The sequence below is a fragment of the Dendrobates tinctorius genome, unplaced genomic scaffold (genome assembly GCF_039654945.1).
Source record: "Dendrobates tinctorius isolate UK_male_01 unplaced genomic scaffold, ASM3965494v1 ptg000089l, whole genome shotgun sequence".
Taxonomy (NCBI): domain Eukaryota; kingdom Metazoa; phylum Chordata; class Amphibia; order Anura; family Dendrobatidae; genus Dendrobates; species Dendrobates tinctorius.
This window is the reverse complement of record NW_027361757.1, coordinates 5,523,284-5,543,362: the sequence shown is the minus strand read 5'-3', so window position 1 is coordinate 5,543,362 and position 20,079 is coordinate 5,523,284. Positions and strand designations below refer to the sequence as shown.

At 42.8% G+C, this 20,079-nt stretch overlaps 1 protein-coding gene across 2 annotated transcripts in view; it reads left to right on the top strand.

Moving 5' to 3' along the window:
- The window catches only part of SCD (stearoyl-CoA desaturase), a 60,581-nt gene extending 43,780 nt beyond the window's left edge, over positions 1–16,801 (top strand). For both annotated transcript variants that reach the window (XM_073585782.1, XM_073585781.1), the window contains exons 5-6: positions 6,853–7,085; positions 10,557–16,801. In XM_073585782.1, coding sequence (XP_073441883.1) covers positions 6,853–7,085; positions 10,557–10,756 — 433 coding nt within the window. In that variant the 3' untranslated portion in view covers positions 10,757–16,801. The remainder of the gene's footprint in view (positions 1–6,852; positions 7,086–10,556) is intronic.
- Positions 16,802–20,079: the final 3,278 nt, after the last annotated feature.

The following is a 20,079-nucleotide window of genomic DNA, read 5'->3' as shown; positions in this document are numbered from 1 at the left end:
CATCAACCCTCTCTCAGTCCGCCCTGTCCACCGCTACTTCCACCATATGCAGCTCTCAAGTCCAGCTCACCCTCCCAGACACTATGAGTAGGTCAAGAAAGTACTCAGTCTCTCATCCGCGTACACTGGGTTTGAACGCCCACATTGCCAAACTAATCTCGTTTGAGATGATGCCCTATCGGTTGGTGGAAAGCGCAGCTTTCCGCGAACTCATGGCCTATGCAGTACCATGCTATGACGTACCCAGTCGCCACTTCTTCTCTCGCAAAGCCATCCCAGCCCTCCACCATCATGTGAAAGACCGCATTGTCCATGCACTCAAGCAGTCAGTGAGTGGAAAGGTGCACCTCACAACTGATGCATGGTTCAGTCGGCATGGCCAGGTCCGTTACGTGTCCATCACTGCGCACTGGGTTAGTGTGGTGGATGCAGGGTCCACAGGGGACAGCGGTGGTGGGACAGTGCTGCCTAGCCCACGGTATAGGAAACAGTTGGCTGTAGGCGTTCCACCCTCCTCCTCCTCCAGAAGCAAAAGCTCGTCCACAGAGCGCAGTCGTACGAGCACTCCATCTGCAGCTGCCACTGTTGCACACGAGGTGTCCCCCTATCGAGCAGCTAGTGGAAAGCGTCAGCAGGCTGTGTTGCAGATGATGTGTTTGGGCGACAGACACACCGCCGAGGTGCTGGCCGAGTACTTGAAGCGACAAACTGAGTCATGGCTGGGCAGTGTACATCTTGAGGCAGGCAAGGTAGTTAGTGATAACGGCCGTAATTTTGTGGCAGCCATAGCCCTTTCAAAACTCAGCCACATACCTTGCTTGGCTCACACCTTGAACCTGGTGGTGCAGTGCTTCCTCAAAAATTATCCGGAGTTAACAGCCCTGCTCCATAAGGTGCGAAGACTGTGCGCGCACATCCGCCGGTCGCCTGTACACTCCGTTCGTATGCAGAAGCTGCAGCGATTGCTCCACCTTCCCAACCACCACCTCATTATCGACATTGCAACAAGGTGTAACTCCACCCTGCACATGGTGGAGCGGCTGTGCGAGCAGAGGCAGGCCATAATGCATTTGTGGGAGGATACACGGCCAGGCACTTTGAGAGCAGACATGGAGTTGACAGGTGTGCAGTGGTCGAAGCTGAAAGACCTCTGTAAAGTCCTTCAGTGTTTTGAGGAATGCACACGGCTGGTAAGCACAGACGACGCCATCCTAAGCATGAGCATCCCACTTATGCGTCTGCTCATGCAAACTTTGACGCACCTTAAGGAGCAGGCGTCTGCAGCCAATGTTGACGAGGAGGAAGAGGTGGAGGGAATCCTTGATGACATTCAGCCATTTTCTGCTCAGGGACCTCTCCTGGACGAGTTGGAGGAAGAAGAGGAGGAGGAGGATGATGATGGGGATGATTACTTTAATCTTTGAAAATTCTTGGAGAACAGGAGAAGTGCCAGAAGACTGGAGAAGAGCAAATGTTGTTCCTATCTTCAAAAAGGGGAAGAAGGTGGACCCAGGTAACTATAGGCCGGTGAGTCTGACTTCTATACCAGGAAAGATCTTTGAACAAATTATTAAACAACATGTATGTCAATACCTGGATAAGAATGAAGTGATTAAACAGAGTCAGCATGGGTTTGTAACTAATAAGTCATGTCAGACTAACTTAATTTCCTTCTATGACGGTATCACTGATTGGGTGGATCAAGGAAATGCTGTAGATATAGTATATCTTGACTTCAGCAAAGCATTTGACAAAGTCTCTCATACAATCCTTATTGAAAAAATGATTAAGTATGGAATGGACAAGGCAACTGTTAGGTGGATTCATAACTGGCTTAGTGATCGGACCCAAAGAGTGGTCGTAAATGGCTGCACATCCAGTTGGAAGAATGTCTCAAGTGGGGTACCACAGGGCTCTGTCCTGGGCCCTGTATTGTTCAACATCTTTATCAACGATTTAGATGAAGGAATTGAGGGTAAACTGATTAAATTTGCTGATGACACAAAGCTAGGAGGGATAGCTAATACTAGAGAAGAGAGAGAGAGGATTCAAAAAGATTTAAATAAACTGGAGAAGTGGGCAGCAACTAACAGAATGGTTTTTAACAGGGAGAAATGCAAAGTACTACATCTGGGCAATAAAAATGGAAAAAGCATATATAGAATGGGAGGAATAGGGCTAAGTGACAGCACATGTGAAAAAGACTTGGGTATACTAATAGATCACAGACTGAATATGAGTCAACAGTGTGATGCAGCAGCAAAAAAGGCAAATGCAATTCTAGGATGTATTAACAGAAGCATACAGTCTAGATCACGTGAAGTCATTATTTCCCTCTACTCCTCTTTGGTCAGACCTCATCTGGAATATTGTGTCCAGTTTTGGGCACCACATTTTAAAAAAGACATCAACAAACTGGAGCAAGTTCAGAAAAGAGCGACCAGAATGGTGACCGGTCTGCAAACCCTGTCTTATGAGGAAAGGTTGCAGGATTTGGGAATGTTTAGTTTGCAAAAGAGAAGACTGAGAGGAGACTTAATAGCTGTCTACAAATATCTAAAGGGCTGTCACATTGTAGAAGGATCAACTTTATTCTCATTTGCACAAGGAAAGACTAGAAGCAATGGGATGAAACTGAATGGGAGGAGACACAGATTAGATATTAGAAAAAACTTTTTGACAGTTAGAGTGATCAACGAGTGGAACAGGCTGCCACGAGAAGTGGTGAGTTCTCCTTCAATGGAAGTCTTCAAACAGAGGCTGGACAGACATCTGACTGGGATGATTTAGCGAATCCTGCTTTGAGCAGGGGGTTGGACCAGATGGCCCAGGAGGTCCCTTCCAACTCTACGATTCTATGATTCTATGATTCTACTTAGGGGAGGAGGATGCATCTCGTGGGGCAAGTGAAAATGTTGGCGTGGCAAGGTCTGGTATAGGGTTTGTGCGTGACTGGAGGGATGTGGATTTGCCAGAAAGTGCTCCTCCAACCAGCACTCGCAGTGCATCATTGACACCGGGAACATTGGCCCACATGTCAGATTATGCCTTGCGGATCCTAAAAAGGGACCCCCGCATTGCCAAAATGATGAACGATGACGACTACTGGTTGGCCAGCATCCTGGATCCACGCTATAAAGGCAAATTACAAAACATCATGCCACAGGAGAACCTTGACCTAATATTGGCTAATAAACAATCAACTCTGGTAAATCGGTTGCTTGAGGCATTCCCAGCACACAGCGGCGGTGATGGTTCTCACAAGAGCCGTACGGGCCGGAGGCAGCTTGGCAGAGGTGTTCATGGTGCACACAGCAGAAGTGGCGTTGGAGACAGGGGTTTCATGACAATGTTGTGGACTGATTTTTCAAGTACCGCTCACACAACTGGTAATACAGCATCGATGGAAAGTGACAGGAGACAGCAGTTGTCAACTATGGTTACAAACTACTTTTCCTCCCATATCGATGTTCTCCCACACAGGTCATTCCCCTTTGACTATTGGGCCGCTAAACTGGACACCTGGCCAGAATTGGCATAATATGCCTTACAGGAGCTCGCTTGCCCAGCTGCAAGTGTGCTATCGGAAAGAGTCTTCAGTGCAGCTGGATCAATCCCGTCTGTCGACCCAAAATGTGGATGATCTAACCTTCATTAAAATGAACCATGCATGGGTTTCCAAGGATTTTGTCCCACCTTCCCCTAATGACACATAGGGTGACAGAAAAATGGCTTGCTTTGGTCCACCTCTTCCTGGGACTTGACCTATTTCGCCTTTTGCATCAGCTGAATGTCCAACATCAACATATGCCACTTTCTAAAACTCCCTAACTGTGCAGCCTCCCCCCCCCCATGGTCGGGGTCACCACCTAGCGCACGACACCTTGCGAGTGCCATTGCCCTGGACAGGTGGGTAGGCCGACTCTTGGGCGCGGGCACTGGCACAGGGTCCCTCATAGTGCAATCAAGTGTCTCTGACGGTGGTGGTGCACACCTGCCGTCAGACACACCGCCGTACTATGAGGGGCCCAGTGCCAGTACCGACGCCCACGAGTGGGCCCCCCTTGCTTGGGCAGGGCCCCAGCATTTGCAATCTTTACCTCTCCCTGCTCCTCCGCTGTGTAGTCTGGGCCGTCAAATCCATACTGTGCCTGACACCGTCTGAGCCTGCCTCCTGATGTATAGACATATCTTTTGAATGTGTACGCTATCCATACATGTTATCCGGGGATACGGTACCCTTTCTCACCTTTGTGCAATCACGTGCAAGCCATACTGGGCCTAACACCGTCTGAGCCTGCCTCCTGATGTATAGACATATCTTTTGAATGTGTACGCTATCCATACATGTTATCTGGGGATACGGTACCCTTTCTCACCTTTGTGCAATCACTTGCAAGCCATACTGGGCCTAACACCGTCTGAGCCTGCCTCCTGATGTATAGACATATCTTTTGAATGTGTACGCTATCCATACATGTTATCCGGGGATACGGTACCCTTTCTCATCTTTGTGCAATCACTTGCAAGCCATACTGGGCCTAACACCGTCTGAGCCTGCCTCCTGATGTACAGACATATCTTTTGAATGTGTACGCTATCCATACATGTTATCCGGGGATACGGTACCCTTTCTCACCTTTGTGCAATCACGTGCAAGCCATACTGGGCCTAACACCGTCTGAGCCTGCCTCCTGATGTATAGACATATCTTTTGAATGTGTTCGCTATCCATACATGTTATCCGGGGATACGGTACCCTTTCTCACCTTTGTGCAATCACGTGCAAGCCATACTGGGCCTAACACCATCTGAGCCTGCCTCCTGATGTATAGACATATCTTTTGAATGTGTTCGCTATCCATACATGTTATCCGGGGATACGGTACCCTTTCTCACCTTTGTGCAATCACGTGTAATCCATACTGGGCGTGAGAACGGCTGGCGAGCTGTTAAGCAAGCTACAGCACCTGTGGTTTGCACACGTATGTTTTTAATTTTTTCAGGAATGACGGTTAGGCCTAATTCCGGAACTGTGGTTGACCTGCACTTACTGGGAAATCATCGTTCACGAGTAATAATTGTAATCAGTGATCCCCATCACTAACGTTGGTCAGCGGGTTATCTGCACCTGTAAGCGACAAACGCTGGCCTTTTCAGTGTAGCGCACATGCAGCCACGGACATGTAAGGGCATGACACACCAGTTATTGGCCAATCTCATGTGCCAGAGCCTCACGTGTCCCTCTAGTAAGCCGGACTCGGACCGCGGGGCATGACGGAGTCTCGTTCGTTAACGGAATTAAGCTTGCAATGTGTGCATCTGTTCTGTAGCTGGCATGGTTGAGGTTGCCCGTGTTGAGTCAAATTGCGCCGTAGGCTCCACTCCTGGTGGTGCCCTTCTGGACATTCCTTTAAGGTTCAGCTTTGCAACCATACTGCCCACGTAAAACAAACACTTTGCCTTCATGAACGCTGTTTGGAGGGTCATGACTCGTGGGAATAACGCCGCCCAATCAGTTAACCTGCTAGAGAGATCCTTCGTTGCTCCCAAGCATGACATCACACTCCCTAGGAGGAAGGTAATGCCACTGTGGCGACCGTACTCCTGGGGGCGACACAAGTGCAGTGATGCCCAGCCACTGCTCGATGAATCTGCTGGTACATTGACCCAGACCACTACATTCCCCTCGCACGCTACCCGGCCTGAATCTGACCCTGATGAAACTCAGGTTACCCTTCCCATATACAGTCCCATCTTACACGGTGACAAAGGGGAAGGTGCAGATGAAAGTGCAGGTTCGGCCCACCCGCCATCAGACACACCACCGTACTATCAGGGGCCCTGTGCCAGTGCCGTCGCCAACGAGTGGGCCCCCCCTGCTTGCTCAGGATCACAGCACTTGCAAGGTTGAAATACTGTGCAGTGAGATGGAAGATGGGGACGACAAGGAGTCCAGACTAGTACAGGGATTCCCTAGCGAGGAGACTTATTTGATTGTTTTCAATGTTGGGACAGCAATTTTTGGGGAGCACTTTTCTCTGGAGAATGATAGATGGGGCCCACCATACACTGGAACATTCCAAAGGTGGACATCAGACACTGGAGCAGCATTTACAGGGCCCATTATACACTAGAGCATTAGAAATGGGGCCCATTATGTTTGGAGCATTATTTGGGCCCATAAGACAGTGGAGCTTCATCCATGGGGACCAACATATACTGTAGCATTATGTGGAGCGCATCATATACTGTTTCAAACATTATATGGGACCAATGATTCTGTATGGAGAAATAGATGGGCCTCGTCATGAGATGTAAAAAGTGAAGTATTTTTCATTGTACTATACCGCTATTTCTCTGCCGTATCGGAGCATGATGAGTTGTGGTATGTGTTAAAGGGGCGCTCTTTCGCCCAGGGCACATGAAAACCTGGAGCCAGCCCTACCCACAACTGTAGCCAAATAACCCCCATTTTTCAGTGCGTAACTTGTATTATGAAGTTAATTAAGGTTGACCAGCTTAAGTAAGAAGAATTGATGCTTTTGGCATTCAAATGAGCACTGTAGGTGTGTTTCCTGTCCTCCTCTCACTGCCGACTTTTATTCCCCATTGACTTACATTGGGTTTCGTGTTTCGGGACGACCCCGACTTTTCCCTATAATCGGCCGATCTTGCTCGACCCGACTTTTGGAAAAGTCGGGTTTCACGAAACGAAACTCGACCATAAAAAACCAAAAGTCGCTCAACTCTAGTGTCTATATATCGACAATTAAAATCAAACCTGATGTTCTGCATGATCCAAAGGTATAGTGCAGTTACTAATCATATTATTTCTGTTCTGTCCACTAGACACTACAAGAAATTGATCCTGCTGATGTGCTTCGTATTTCCCACTGTGGTTCCTTGGTATTTCTGGGGTGAATCACTGTACACAGCATTTTATGTACCCTGCCTTCTGCGATATACATTAGTACTAAATGCAACTTGGCTGGTGAACAGTGCTGCTCATATGTATGGAAACCGGCCATATGACAAGAACATTAACCCCAGAGAAAACAGATTTGTTGCATTGGGAGCCATTGGTAAGTTTTGTATGTTATTCAGACATTGTATGTTTTATCAGCGATACTAAGCAATGCTAATGGTATGAGCTAAGTATATGAGCACAATAAATCTTAATGTACCTGGCAAAATACATACAATTTATCTTGTAGTAAAGGGGACTTACCATTACCATGGTTTATCAGGAAATTGGTGGAAGTTTTTAAGCCCCTCATATACATGAAACTAATGTCAGCCCAAACAATCGTTATCAGTCTATCAAATGTGCATGGGAGCCCTGGACATTTGATTGTTGAGGAAGTTAAGGATCCAGAATGCCTAATTTTGGACTCCCGATCCTTTTGAACTCTCTGAGATAAGCCACCGCCAAACAAGTCTTGCAGCAGGTCTCTCATTGAGAACACACAAGCACTCGGCAGAATGAGTGCTCCTGTATATTGGAGAGACGGCTGAGATAGTTGCCAGCCAAACGATCTGCCAAACTATTGTTTGGCTGAAGCCATCTAATGTCTAAGGGGGTTTCTAGCCTCATGAACTCAACAATCTCTTGAGATTCATGAGTTTAAAGGGAATTTGTCACTGGAAGTTGCAGGTCTATGTAAATGGTCTGGGTCCGGTCCGATGGGCGGTGTTTGTTCTTCTTACTCCACCCCATCCGTGGCCCCCGTCCGTGATCTTCTCCAGTATTAGAGTAGTTCTTCTTCATAGTTTGCACGTGCGCAAAGCAATCTTGCTTCGCGCACGCGCAGTATGCTTTGCCCAACTGCAGGCAAAGCCGATAATCATTACTGCGCATGCGCCAGTACACTATGTCCCGGAACACAGCAAAATACTTCCGAAATACTTCCGAAGTCTAGGCAATATTTCCAAATCTGCTCTACAGCATGGTGAAGGAAAGAAGTTTTAGTCAAGCTGGCCATAAACCTTTAATAACTGTTTTGGCTAACAGCTGTCCCTCCTGACCACTCATATACATGCACACTTAGTTTGCCCATGCATGCATGTGGTTTCAGTGAGAAGTGAGCTGCTGCCATACTCCTTCTGCTTAGTTTAGATCTCCGCCACCTATGACCCAAGTCTTTACTATATAAGCAATGAGCTGAAAAGTAAAAATGAATGTACTCTAAAAGTTAAACTGACCCAGTAAACAAAACTATTGATATACTTGAAGATCCACCTAATTAGTGCGTATGTGTTCTGCAAAATGTGTATTTTATTTTGCGTCGTTCGTTAACAAGGTTGAAAAGTCAGCATAGCACACACTTACTGTACTAATGCACTTAGTGAGGTTCTTCTGTAAAGTGACTGCAGATGGTAGTCATGCCCGAGCTACTACTCCATAATGCCCTGACACTTTTACAGGAAACTCATGTCCCAGTCCCAATGTGCTATAATCTGTGGGGTGTATCACACTCTCTTGTAGGCTACAAGCCTTCGCCTTCTCCGGGCCTCCATTTTCAGGAGCTGCCGCAATAGATCAAGGGACTCCTGGTCCATTTTAACAGCCAAAACTTTACTAGACAGTTCAAGTTCATCAGATTGTAACCCACAGTTTCGGGCACAACACTTCTTGTTTCTTGCTTCCTTACTACAGTACGTTTTCAGAATCTCTATCCGTTCCTCCAGGCTCCTTCAACCCCAGGGATTTCCTGCCCAGTCAACATTATGAAATGCTTATAATTTTTTCATCCCCTGCTTATGTTTAGTAGCTTTATTAAAAAGTTAATTAGACCATCTTAATGGTCTTCATTTATTAGTAGCAGTGCAAGAGAAGTTTTGCTATAAAATCATATTGTCAGACTACAGCAGGCAGAACACCAAGATGACTGCCATAGTGGATGACTCCTAAAAACTTACGTAGTGGGCTTAGTTCAGTATGTCTAATTCTTTTGGTCGTAGTTACTGAGCATAAGTTAGACCCCTCTGTTACCTGCTAATCTTCTGATGGGGAAAAAGGGATGGGGAATGATGAAATACAACATGTTCAGTACTTATTTTACCCCTCCCAACCCCAACATCTGGGTCAAGATGTCCCTGTATGCAAAAGTTATCATATCCATTAGATGGATGTCAGACAAACTCAACAATTTTGTCAGGCCTGGCCTGACATCAAATATTCGCATAGTGTCCCAACTCATTTCCAACATGCCCAATCCCTTTGTTCTTACAAGTCATAAGCTACATCCAGACACCTCTTCCTATTTTTTCCTTCTCTGTATCGTTTGGAAGCGGTGAGAATCAGCCATTGGCCAAACAAGCTTGATCAGCTATATAAAATGAATGGCTTCTTTGTCAGTCAATCCCACTGAAAACTGCAAATTTGCTTGACTTTTCTCAAATGTATATACCAACTAATGGCTAGTATATTTTCTTAGAATATACCTAAAATAATCATATTATTAATCTATTCTTATGCAACCGTGTAACTTTATCCTTAGCTGATTTCCACTACATAGTATTAGCTCTATGAATTGTAAGGTTTTAAGTCTTTTCCTATAAACACTGACATTGCTTATCATATTGGTTAAATGCTGATAGTGTGACATTGCTATCTGCAAATGATTACTTCCATATCTACAGTTTGTTGTCATATCTCTGTGAAGAAGACACTAAATTTGTAGCTGTGCTTTATTCGATTTGTGACCTGTGTTCCTCGGCCATGTTTATTGCCCATATTATTTGTTCCCTGTAATCTCTCCTGTTACACTGTAGCATACTAAGCACAACCTGTTGTGTTTTGTCCTTGTGTTAACATTATGTCTCCAATCCATGCTTAGTGGGGAAATACCTCTCATTATAAAAGTGACTATTGACAACTAAAGTATCAGGATGATTGACATTAATACTGCAAAATAAAAATCTGTCTTCATATAATTTATATCACAATTCTTATACAAGGAGAAAATGACATAGTACTGCACATTACTATCTAGCTAAAATTGATTTTCAGTTGTGCCTTGTTCCTAAAATTTGGCATAACTGCACCACATACATGTAAGCATTAGCATATGAAGAAAATACAGTTGAGGTTTTGCCCATAATACATCACTCATTAAACATTAGTCATATAACCATGGTGCAATTCCTTCTGCCTCTGTTTATTAGTCTCATAATTGGAGCCCATCTGTATCATGTATTATAGTTACAGAACCAAGGTCACAGAATTAGGGACTTCCTTCTTTTTCTAAAATGAGTAAGAACTGTTAACGTTAAAAGCACGCAGGTTTTCAACTCTAGCTTTTATCTGTCTATGTGTACTGTATATCTATATGTATGAAATAAAGAAGTTAACATTTTAAAGAAGAACTGGATTGCGTCTTGTAAAACCAGAGCTGTTAGTGAAGTATGAAGAGGATTGATAGATGCACGGAGCGTCTGTGCTTGTTTTGAACAAATATTTTACATTAATGATGCATTTTCCAGACCGTTGTGAATGTCGGATGTATTTTTGGTAGTCTGGGCTCTCGGTAATGTGTGTTCTCTCTTTGCAGGTGAAGGCTTTCATAATTACCATCACACTTTCCCCTATGACTATACTGCCAGTGAATTTGGAATTCGTCACAACTTCACCACATGCTTTATAAATTTGATGTACTTTTTGGGGCTTGCCAGTGACTGCAAGAGAGTATCAAAAGAGACTATAAAGGCTCGTCAACTACGCACTGGAGATGGAAGCCACAGGAGTGGCTAAAACAATAATCATAGAAAGGATGACATTTTCTAAAATAATTAACAAATCAACAACAAATATAGATCAAGGCTAAATATGATTACTTTAACATGACCCAGCACAGTGTTCTTTTAATTATGTTTTTAAAGTAATTATATCTCTACCTTGGGTTTTCATCTCTTCTTCCATTTGCTTTTCTCTATGTAATGCCCCCTCCTTAGGCTTTTTGTATGTTTTTGATATTTATATTGTGTTTTTCTCCAAGTTATCTTTCCCCCCCCACTTACAGTTGATGCACTTTCTCATCCTAAACTGATGAGATTGATACCTACTGTAACAGATTTTCTTCAGCACTGACCACAACTCCAGCTCTCTTTTCCATTTTTATTGACTGCTCTCAGGCTTTCTGCAAAAAGAATGAAAATCAATAAGAGGAAAACTTACAAGTGCCATTTTTAACAATTTGTACATAAGGGATAACAGCTAAATGAGTTTTGTACCTATTTAATTTACTCTTGTATGAACAGAGTGGTTTTTGGACAGTTTCTTTGCTTTCTTGCTATTCAAGCTACTGACTGTCTCACTACTGGATCCCACCTGAATACTGTGGTGGGTTGCAGAACTTAGGACACAGTAAATGCTTCATGTGAGTTGTGGTTGTATGCATAGTAGAGATTGCTTAGACTCCTAGTTCTGGCATAAACACCTCAATTCTTGAAACTAAACTGGAAATGTATAATACCGAGGAAGAGTAATTATATCTATTTATACATTTCATTTGGTTTCCTCAGTAGAACTATTAGATTTTTCTTGTGGTTTCTACGGGAGTATATAAACCCATGTACATGTTCTCTATCTTTAGCAGTTTAAAATTGTAGAACCCAAATTGTTGCCTTTCAGCCAGAACGATATGTATTAGTAATAGTAGGCATGGCCAATTAACATTGCTAAAATACTCAAGTAGCCATCCTTGATGTAAAGTGCATAGAAGTAGTGTGGCATCACAAGTGTTAAGCGCTTACAGAGGCTCAGGAATATGATAATAGCATGCTAAATCTTAATTCCATTTCATTACATGCTGGGATGAAATGTAGACAAGGTTTTTGAGTTTATATAGCCTGATGTACTGGTCCTGATAGTCACTGCAAATTAGATTAGCTTGTTTTGGTAGTATTTGGTAGTGTGTGCAGGGACATGGCTTTGGTTGTCCTCATTTTGTATATTATTATGACATGTCTTTAGCTGTTGTATGGCATATTTATAAATTAGTTAAAAAATAATGACTTAATGTTGAAGTACTTGGTAATAACACTCGTAGCACTTTCTCGTTCTGATTTTCTTCTAGAGCTTCATAAATGAAGTTTAGCATGTACCTTATATGAACAAAAAGCACTTAAATGACTTGAGCCAAAAAATATGTGTGTTTCTTATGTTTTTACTATGGTATAAACACCAAGGAATACATTTTCTGCACCAACATAAAATTTTGTGCAGAGAAATAAATAGCACTTATAAGTTTAGTATTCAACCAGGTTTGGTGCGCAGGCATGCGGATACAGTTGCGCTGCTCACGGTTATATTCAGATTTTGTATTATCCTTATTAGGTCAGTGAAAAAAAAAAATCTTAACATCTGAATACTGCACTATGTTGTGCTTTTAAAAGATATAGACAAACAAACGAGTACATACAGGACCACCATTCAAATAGCTTTTAAATGTCAATGTATGTATCCACAGTCATGTAAAATGAAGATCTTGTGTTTCCTATACAACTTCTGAATGAAACGTTTTAAAGCTGGGTAAAAAAAAGATCAAATTTACCTTAAATGTGTTGTCCTATTTGGATCAGCCCTTTTATAAGATGGATCCTTGTAATATAAGCTGATCACAAGGTGTGAGCCCAATTCACACATCTAATCTAAAGGGGAATTGGGCAGCAAGTGTATAATTCTCCTGCACCAGCACCACATGGACAATGAAGCATTACATAGTGCCTATATAAATCAAAGTGGATTTGGGGAGACCTTCAGAGATAGAGACACTCATTGAAGCTGCTTGTCACCCAAACTAATATACGGGATCCTAAAATACTGGATCACCTCTATTAAATGAGATTGCCCTATTAAGACATTTGAAAATGGATTTTTTAAAATAAACTAGCCAATAAAATGTATTTTCCATAAAGATATTTTTAGTTTCTATCTTGTTTTTTTATCTATGTACTGTAATGACACTAATAGCATCACATTGTGTTTTCTGTAGGTATGTTAGACAGACAATTTCTTACATTAAGTATTGAATGTCAGTAATCTAGCTAATAACTCTATGTAAGCTTAAAGGGAATGCAGATGGGGAAAATTAACTTTATTCCCCCCCGCCCGGCAGCGTTCAGCTTCCTGTCATAGGGGTGGTGCCCGTGTGGGTACAGTCACCGCTCTGTGTATAGAGAGCATCAGCTGTAACCGCGTTCCTAGTCCTGACGGACACTGACTCTGCATTTGGTCCCACTGTCTGTCAGTGCCAGGGCATGGTAACAGCTCCCGCCCTGTATGCTGTTGACAGCGCGTGGCTAAGTGCAGGCACTGGGTAGGTTAATAACGCTAATAACCTGTTGATTTACTCCATATCTGCAGGTTAATTAGTATTTTTTTTTCTGGTGGCAAGTTCCTTTTAAAATAAACATAGTATAGTAATTTACAATATACGGTATACAGATTCTGATTATTCTAAACATACTCAGCTAGACATTTTTAGTGGTTGGCTTACTAGCTCATCGACTATTATAAGCAGAATATTAGTTATTGTCCAATAAGAAAAAAAAAAAAATATCACCAAAATAATTAAAGCATACATTTACTTTCATAAGAAAAATATTATAGTGGAGAATTGTGCAGTATAATCATTTTTCTAAATCACTCTATTAGAGATTTTAGTTGATAACCCCCAAAGAGGACTGCTTGAAGTCTCTGCTGTGGACTACGCTAAAACATGCAGTATCCATATATTGCTGTCATTCTACCTTCCTCAGTGCTGGAGTGAATGTCAAAGCATTTTACAGGGCTCGTTCCCACCCTGAAAACAGGAGCTAAGAGCGACAAGCAGGACGCTGCATATTTTAGTGTTGCCGGCAGCACAGACATCATGCAGTAGGCACTGCAGGTTATCAGCAGAATTTGTAATTTAGGAAAATTACTAAACTGCAGTGTCCTGTACTGGAGGTATACTTTAAGCCTAACGTGATGCTGTACATGAAGAGACTAGATTAATATTTCATTTCATTTGTATTTTTATTTAGATCGTGAAATAGCATACCAAAAATCTTGGCCTTACACTAAATATGTTCAAACTGAGATAGAGGTATTCCTAATAAACCAAATGTATTTTGTTATCTGTTCTTTTAGAACTATTTTATTTGAAAAGAAGCACTTAGATCTTAAGCACTAAAAACAATGTTATCCATGTAAACGCCTAAACTCCTTAAATTAAATACCCACCTGGAAATATAAAGTCCATCTGCTTCCCATTATAAGGACCTAAATATAGAAATAAAAACAGTTTTCACATCTGTAACTTGTGTTGGCAGTTCTTTTTGCATAATGTCTTTATGTATTCTTCTAAAGTAACAACATGATCCCAGATATACAATTGTTAAAATATTACAGAATAGTATTGGACATGGTAAACGACTGGGTGATCATGGGGCACTGTAAACATTAAAGGGGAGCTACAATCAGTTTTGTCGTATATCAACAAAACGTATCACTTTATTCAGTGCCTATGCTGCATTACATAAATGCTATACAACGCCCTGACTCCCCCTGTATAACGCCCCAAAACCTTTTTACTTTGTCCAGCGCTTTATGGTAGTCCAGTCAGTCCAATCCGGTAGGTGTGGTTTTGGGCCTCTCAATCCCTCCGGATAGCTGATGCTCACCAGGGTGTTATGCAGGGGAAGTCAGGAGCTTATATAAGCATTTGTGGAAAGCCGTTTAGGCACTGAATAATGTGATAGCTTTGGTTGATATATGACAAAACTGGTGACAGGTTTCCTTTAATGGCACAAATGCTGAATTCATGGGTCAACCTGAACTCCTGTAAAGAATAGGACAAGGGTTGTAGCATTGAATGGGGAGATGAAGATATTTAATGAGAGTTAGAATTATAAATGATCTCTACTTAAATTTAGTTTTAAAAAATTTTAAAATTTGAACCTGTAGATAGCAAAGACATGAGCTAATCAGACGTAAGTGACATATGTACCATACAAACAGGCCATGTTATCAGCATTGGTAGTCCTGGGTGGAGATGATAATTCCACGGTGGTCTCAATGACATTTTAATGGATAGATAATGGAAACCTATATGGAAATGTAATCTATGTCCAAAAGTGGGGCAAAATTACCAAACAAGGAAAAGAAAATTTCCTGAAATCATGAAAATGAATAAAGGTATGAGGCTCACTTTGCAGTAGTTAGGTGTGAGGAAGAACTTAAAAGGCTTCTTGTCCTCTATGTATATCTCCTGCTGGTGCTAAACTGCTTTTCTCCTTGTCTGCTGCCATCATATGGTTAATTTAAATTTGAGCTGAAAGTTGGAGTTATTTCCGATACACAAGTAGCTAGCACTCACTTTTTAACAATTGTCCTTTCAATATGTTTTCAGACGCTTGTAACCAGTCTCAGATTACTTTAACCTTCAGCTCAAAGTAGACTTACCTCTGAAAGGCCAGCCATGCTGCTCTTTATTTCTTATTTCCATATCATCCATATTTCTGTTCCTACAAAGTCCATAACCTGGATTAATAGGCCATTTCTGGTTAATAACCTATAGAGAAACAATAGACTTTTGTTTAGATTAAATTGAATGTTTGGTCATTTTTGTTTCCCTTTTGCTTTAGCTGTCTTTGGCATGGTATCGCTTCTGCTGTTGCACGATGTAATGTAATCATAATAGAAAGAGGCATTGTGTGTGATGAACCAAATTGCCCTGTTGCACATTTGTAATCAAAATATAAACTATATTTCCATAAAATACCATTCTCTGTAATGTTTTGTCGAATTGAATTTAGGGCAAAATACAAGCCTCACTGGCATCTAGTCCTCGGGTGTGGTGTGGTACTACACTTGAATTGAAGTGATACATGTTTACACTTCAAGACATTCTGAGAATACAATTGCTTTTGGTTGTTAATAAATTGTAAATTCTACTCACTTAATTTTATTTTGTGTTTGAGGTGCCTTCTCTGCAATGCCATATCTTCACTTTGTGGATACAAGGAGTAGGTATACAAGACTGATTTGTGTGTGTGTTGGGCTTAAAGTTGTGTTTCTCAGCTCATGTGCTGGTACGAGTTTCCTAATGCCTCTTTTTGGTTGTGGTATTTAGAATAAAGTTCAAGTATATTAAAACTAAATTTGGTAATATAAGACTCGGGTTCTCACGGCAACAAAAACCTTAAGATATTCACTTGTACTTAGTATAAAATGCATTCTGCTCCATATAGGTTGCTCTATTCTCTAGTTCAAACTTTGGAAGCCCAGTTTATTTTTTTAAGCTCTACAATGCTGTCAAGAAAATTTTAGTAATTTAGGGATATATTCTACAAAACAGGAAATAATTTTTCGATATTAAGCTACATTTTGAAAAATTTCAAGATAGGGAAACCAGTAAATAAAATAAAGACTTTCAGGGACTTTATAGAGACAGCACTGGACATCTTTCTTTAAATATAGAATCTTTCAAGGCAATTGCTTTTCATACATGTGTACAAAAACATTTGTGTAATTTCAGCATAGTATGTTGTCTTGTGATTTTGTTGGAAAAACAACTGTGTCTTTGTCTAGATTTCTTGATTTGGGAATATCCTGTTAAACACAAGCTTCTAGGAACTGATGTCAAGAAATCAGAAATTGAAAAAATGAATAGAGATATAAAATAGGGGACAGACACTCGATAACCCTAATAAAAGTGACATTGAAATGTGAATCTGTTTGTATACTGTTCCAACAAAAGTATTTAAATGTGCAACAAAAGATGTTTTCTATTAATAAAAACCTGTCAAGACATTGTTTGTACCTGTTTCTCATCATTACACATTGAACATATATTATGCTGCACTGCACGAATGAGTGTTTTTTCAGATAGATATATTATTATTATTATAATTTATATAGCACCATTAATTTCATGGTGCTGTACATGAGACCAGGTTACATCAAAATACAAATATCACTTACAGTAAACAAACTAACAATCACCGACTGGTACAGAGGGAAGAGGACCCTGCCCTTGTGGGCTTACATTCTACAGGATTATGGGGAAGGAGACAGTAGGTCGGGGGTTGCAGTAGCTCCGATGGTGTTAAGGTGGCCACGTAGTCATTACAGGTTGTAAACTTTTTTGCAGAGATGGGTTTTCAGGTTCCGTCTGAAGGATGCAAATGCGGTGAATAACTGGACGTGTTGGGGCACAGAATTCCAGAGGATGGGGGATATCTGGGAGGCGATTGGGTGAGGAGCGAATAAGCGTGGAGGAGAGAAGGCGGTCTTGGGAGGAACGGAGATTACGTGAGGGAAGATATTGAGATTAATTCGGAAATATATGGAGGAGAAAGGTTATGGATGACTTTGTAGGTCAGTGTTAGTAGTTTAAAGTGGATATGCTGGGAAACAGAGCCAGTGAAGGAATTTGCAAAGAGGGGAAGCAGGATTGTAGAGAGGAGAGATATTAGTCGGGCAGCAAAATTATTGATGGACTGGAGGGGTGCGAGAGTGTTAGAAGGTAAGCCACAGAGGAGGATGTTGCAATAGTCGAGGTGGCAGATGATTAGGGCATGCACAAGCATTTTGGTAGAATGAGGGTTGAGGAAAGGACAGATTCTGGAAATATTTTTGAGCTGGAGGCGACAAGAGGTGGCCAGAGCTTGGATGTGCGGTTTGAAGGACAGGGCAGAGTCAATGGTTACTCCGAGGCAGCGGATTTCCGGGACAGGGGAAAGTATGATTTAATTTATTGTGATAGATAGATCAGGTAGGGAAGGAATGCAAGATGGAGGAAAGATAATTGGTTCAGATTTGTCGACATTGAGCTTGAGGAAGCAAGAGGAGAAGAGGATATGACTGATAGACACTCTGGGATTCTGGACAGCAGAGAGTGACATCTGGGCCAGAGAGGTAGATCTGAGTGTCATCAGCATATAGATGGTACTGGAAGCCAAAGGCCTTTATGAGTTGTCCAAGGCCAAGGGTATAGATTGAGAAGAGAAGGGGTCCTAGGACAGAGCCTTGAGGGATACCAACAGAGAGAGGGAGAGATGAGGAGGTAGTGTGGGAGTAGGAAATGCTAAATGTGCGGTTGGTAAGGTATGAGGAGATCCAGGATAGGGCAAAGTCTTTGACACCAAAGGAAGAGAGGATCTGTAGTGCTGCCTAGCCCACGGTATAGGAAACAGTTGGCTGTAGGCGTTCGACCCACCTCCTCCTCCTCCAGAAGCGAAAGCTTGTCCACAGAACGCAGTCACACGAGCACTCCATCCGCAGCTGCCAGTGTTGCACACGAGGTGTTCCCCTATCGATCAGCTAGTGGAAAGCGTCAGCAGGCTATGTTGAAGATGATGTGTTTGGGCAACAGACACACCGCGGAGGTACTGGTCGACTGCTTTCAACAACAAACTGAGTCATGGCTAGGCAGGCTACATCTTGAGGCAGGCAAGGTAGTTAGTGATAACGGCTGGAATTTTGTGGCAGCCATAGCCCTTTCAAAACTCAGAGACATACCTTGCTTGGCTGACACCTTGAACCTGGTGGTGCAGTGCTTCCTCAATAATTATCCAGAGTTAACAGGCCTGCTCCAGAAGGTCCGAAGACTGTGCTCGCACATCCGCCGGTCGCCGGTACACTCCAGTCATATGCAGAAGCTGCAGCGATTGCTCCACCTTCCCAAGCACCGCCTAATTATCGACGTTGCAACAAGGTGGAACTTCACCCTGCACATGGTTGAGCAGCTGTGCGAACAGAGGCAGGCTGTAATGCATTTGTGGGAGGATACACGGGCAGGCACTTTGAGGGCAGACATGGAGTTGACAGGTGTGCAGTGGTCGAAGCTGAAAGACCTCGGTAAAGTCCTTCAGTGTTTTGAGGAATGCACACGGCTGGTAAGCGCAGACGACGCCATCATAAGCATGAGCATCCCACTTATGCGTCTGCTCATGCAAACTTTGACGCACATTAAGGAGCAGGCGTCTGCAGCAGAGGATGATGAGGAAGAGGAGGAGGGATGCCTTGATGACAGTCAGCCATTGTATGCTCCGGGAACTCTCCTGGACGAGGTGGAGGAAGAAGAGGAAGAGGAGGAGGATGATGATGGGGATGATTATTTAGGTGAGGATGCTTCTCGTGGGGCAAGAGAAAATGTTGGCGTGGCAAGGTCTGGTACAGGGTTTGTGCGTGACTGGAGGGATGTGGATTTGCCAGAAAGTGGTCCTCCACCCAGCACTCACAGTGCATCATTGACACCGGGAACATTGGCCCACATGTCAGATTATGCCTTGCAGATCCTAAAAAGCGACCCCCACAATGCCAAAATGATGAACGATGATGACTATTGGTTGACCAGCATCCTGGATCCACGCTATAAAGGCAAATTCCAAAGCATCATGCCACAGGAGAACCTTGACCTAATATTGGCTAACAAACAAGCAACTCTGGCAAACCGGTTGGTTGAGGCATTCCCAGCACACAGCAGCGGTGATGGTTCTCACACGAGCCGTAGGTGCCGGGGGCAACTTGGAAGAGGTGTTGGTGGTGCACACATCAGAAGTGGCGTTGGAGACAGGGGTTTCATGACCATGTTGTGGACTGATTTTTCAAGTCCCGCTCACACGACTGGTAATACTGCATCGATTGAAAGTGACAGGAGACAGCAGTTGTCAACTATGGTTACAAACTACTTCTCATCCCATATCGATGTTCTCCCTCACAGGTCATTCCCATTTGACTATTGGGCCGCTAAACTGGACACCTGGCCTGAATTGGCACAATATGCCTTACAGGAGCTCGCTTGCCCAGCTGCAAGTGTGCTATCGGAAAGTCTTCAGTGCTGCTGGATCAATCCTGACAGAAAAAAGGACCCATCTCTCGACCCAAAATGTGGATGATCTAACCTTCATTAAAATGAACCATGCATGGGTTTCCAAGGATTCTGTCACACCTTACCCTGATGACACATAGTTTGCCAGAAAAATGGCATTCTTTGGTCCTCCTCTTCCTGGGACTTGACCAATTTCGCCTTTAGCAGCAGGTGAAGGTCCCACATCAACATATGCCATTTTGTAAACCTCCCTAAC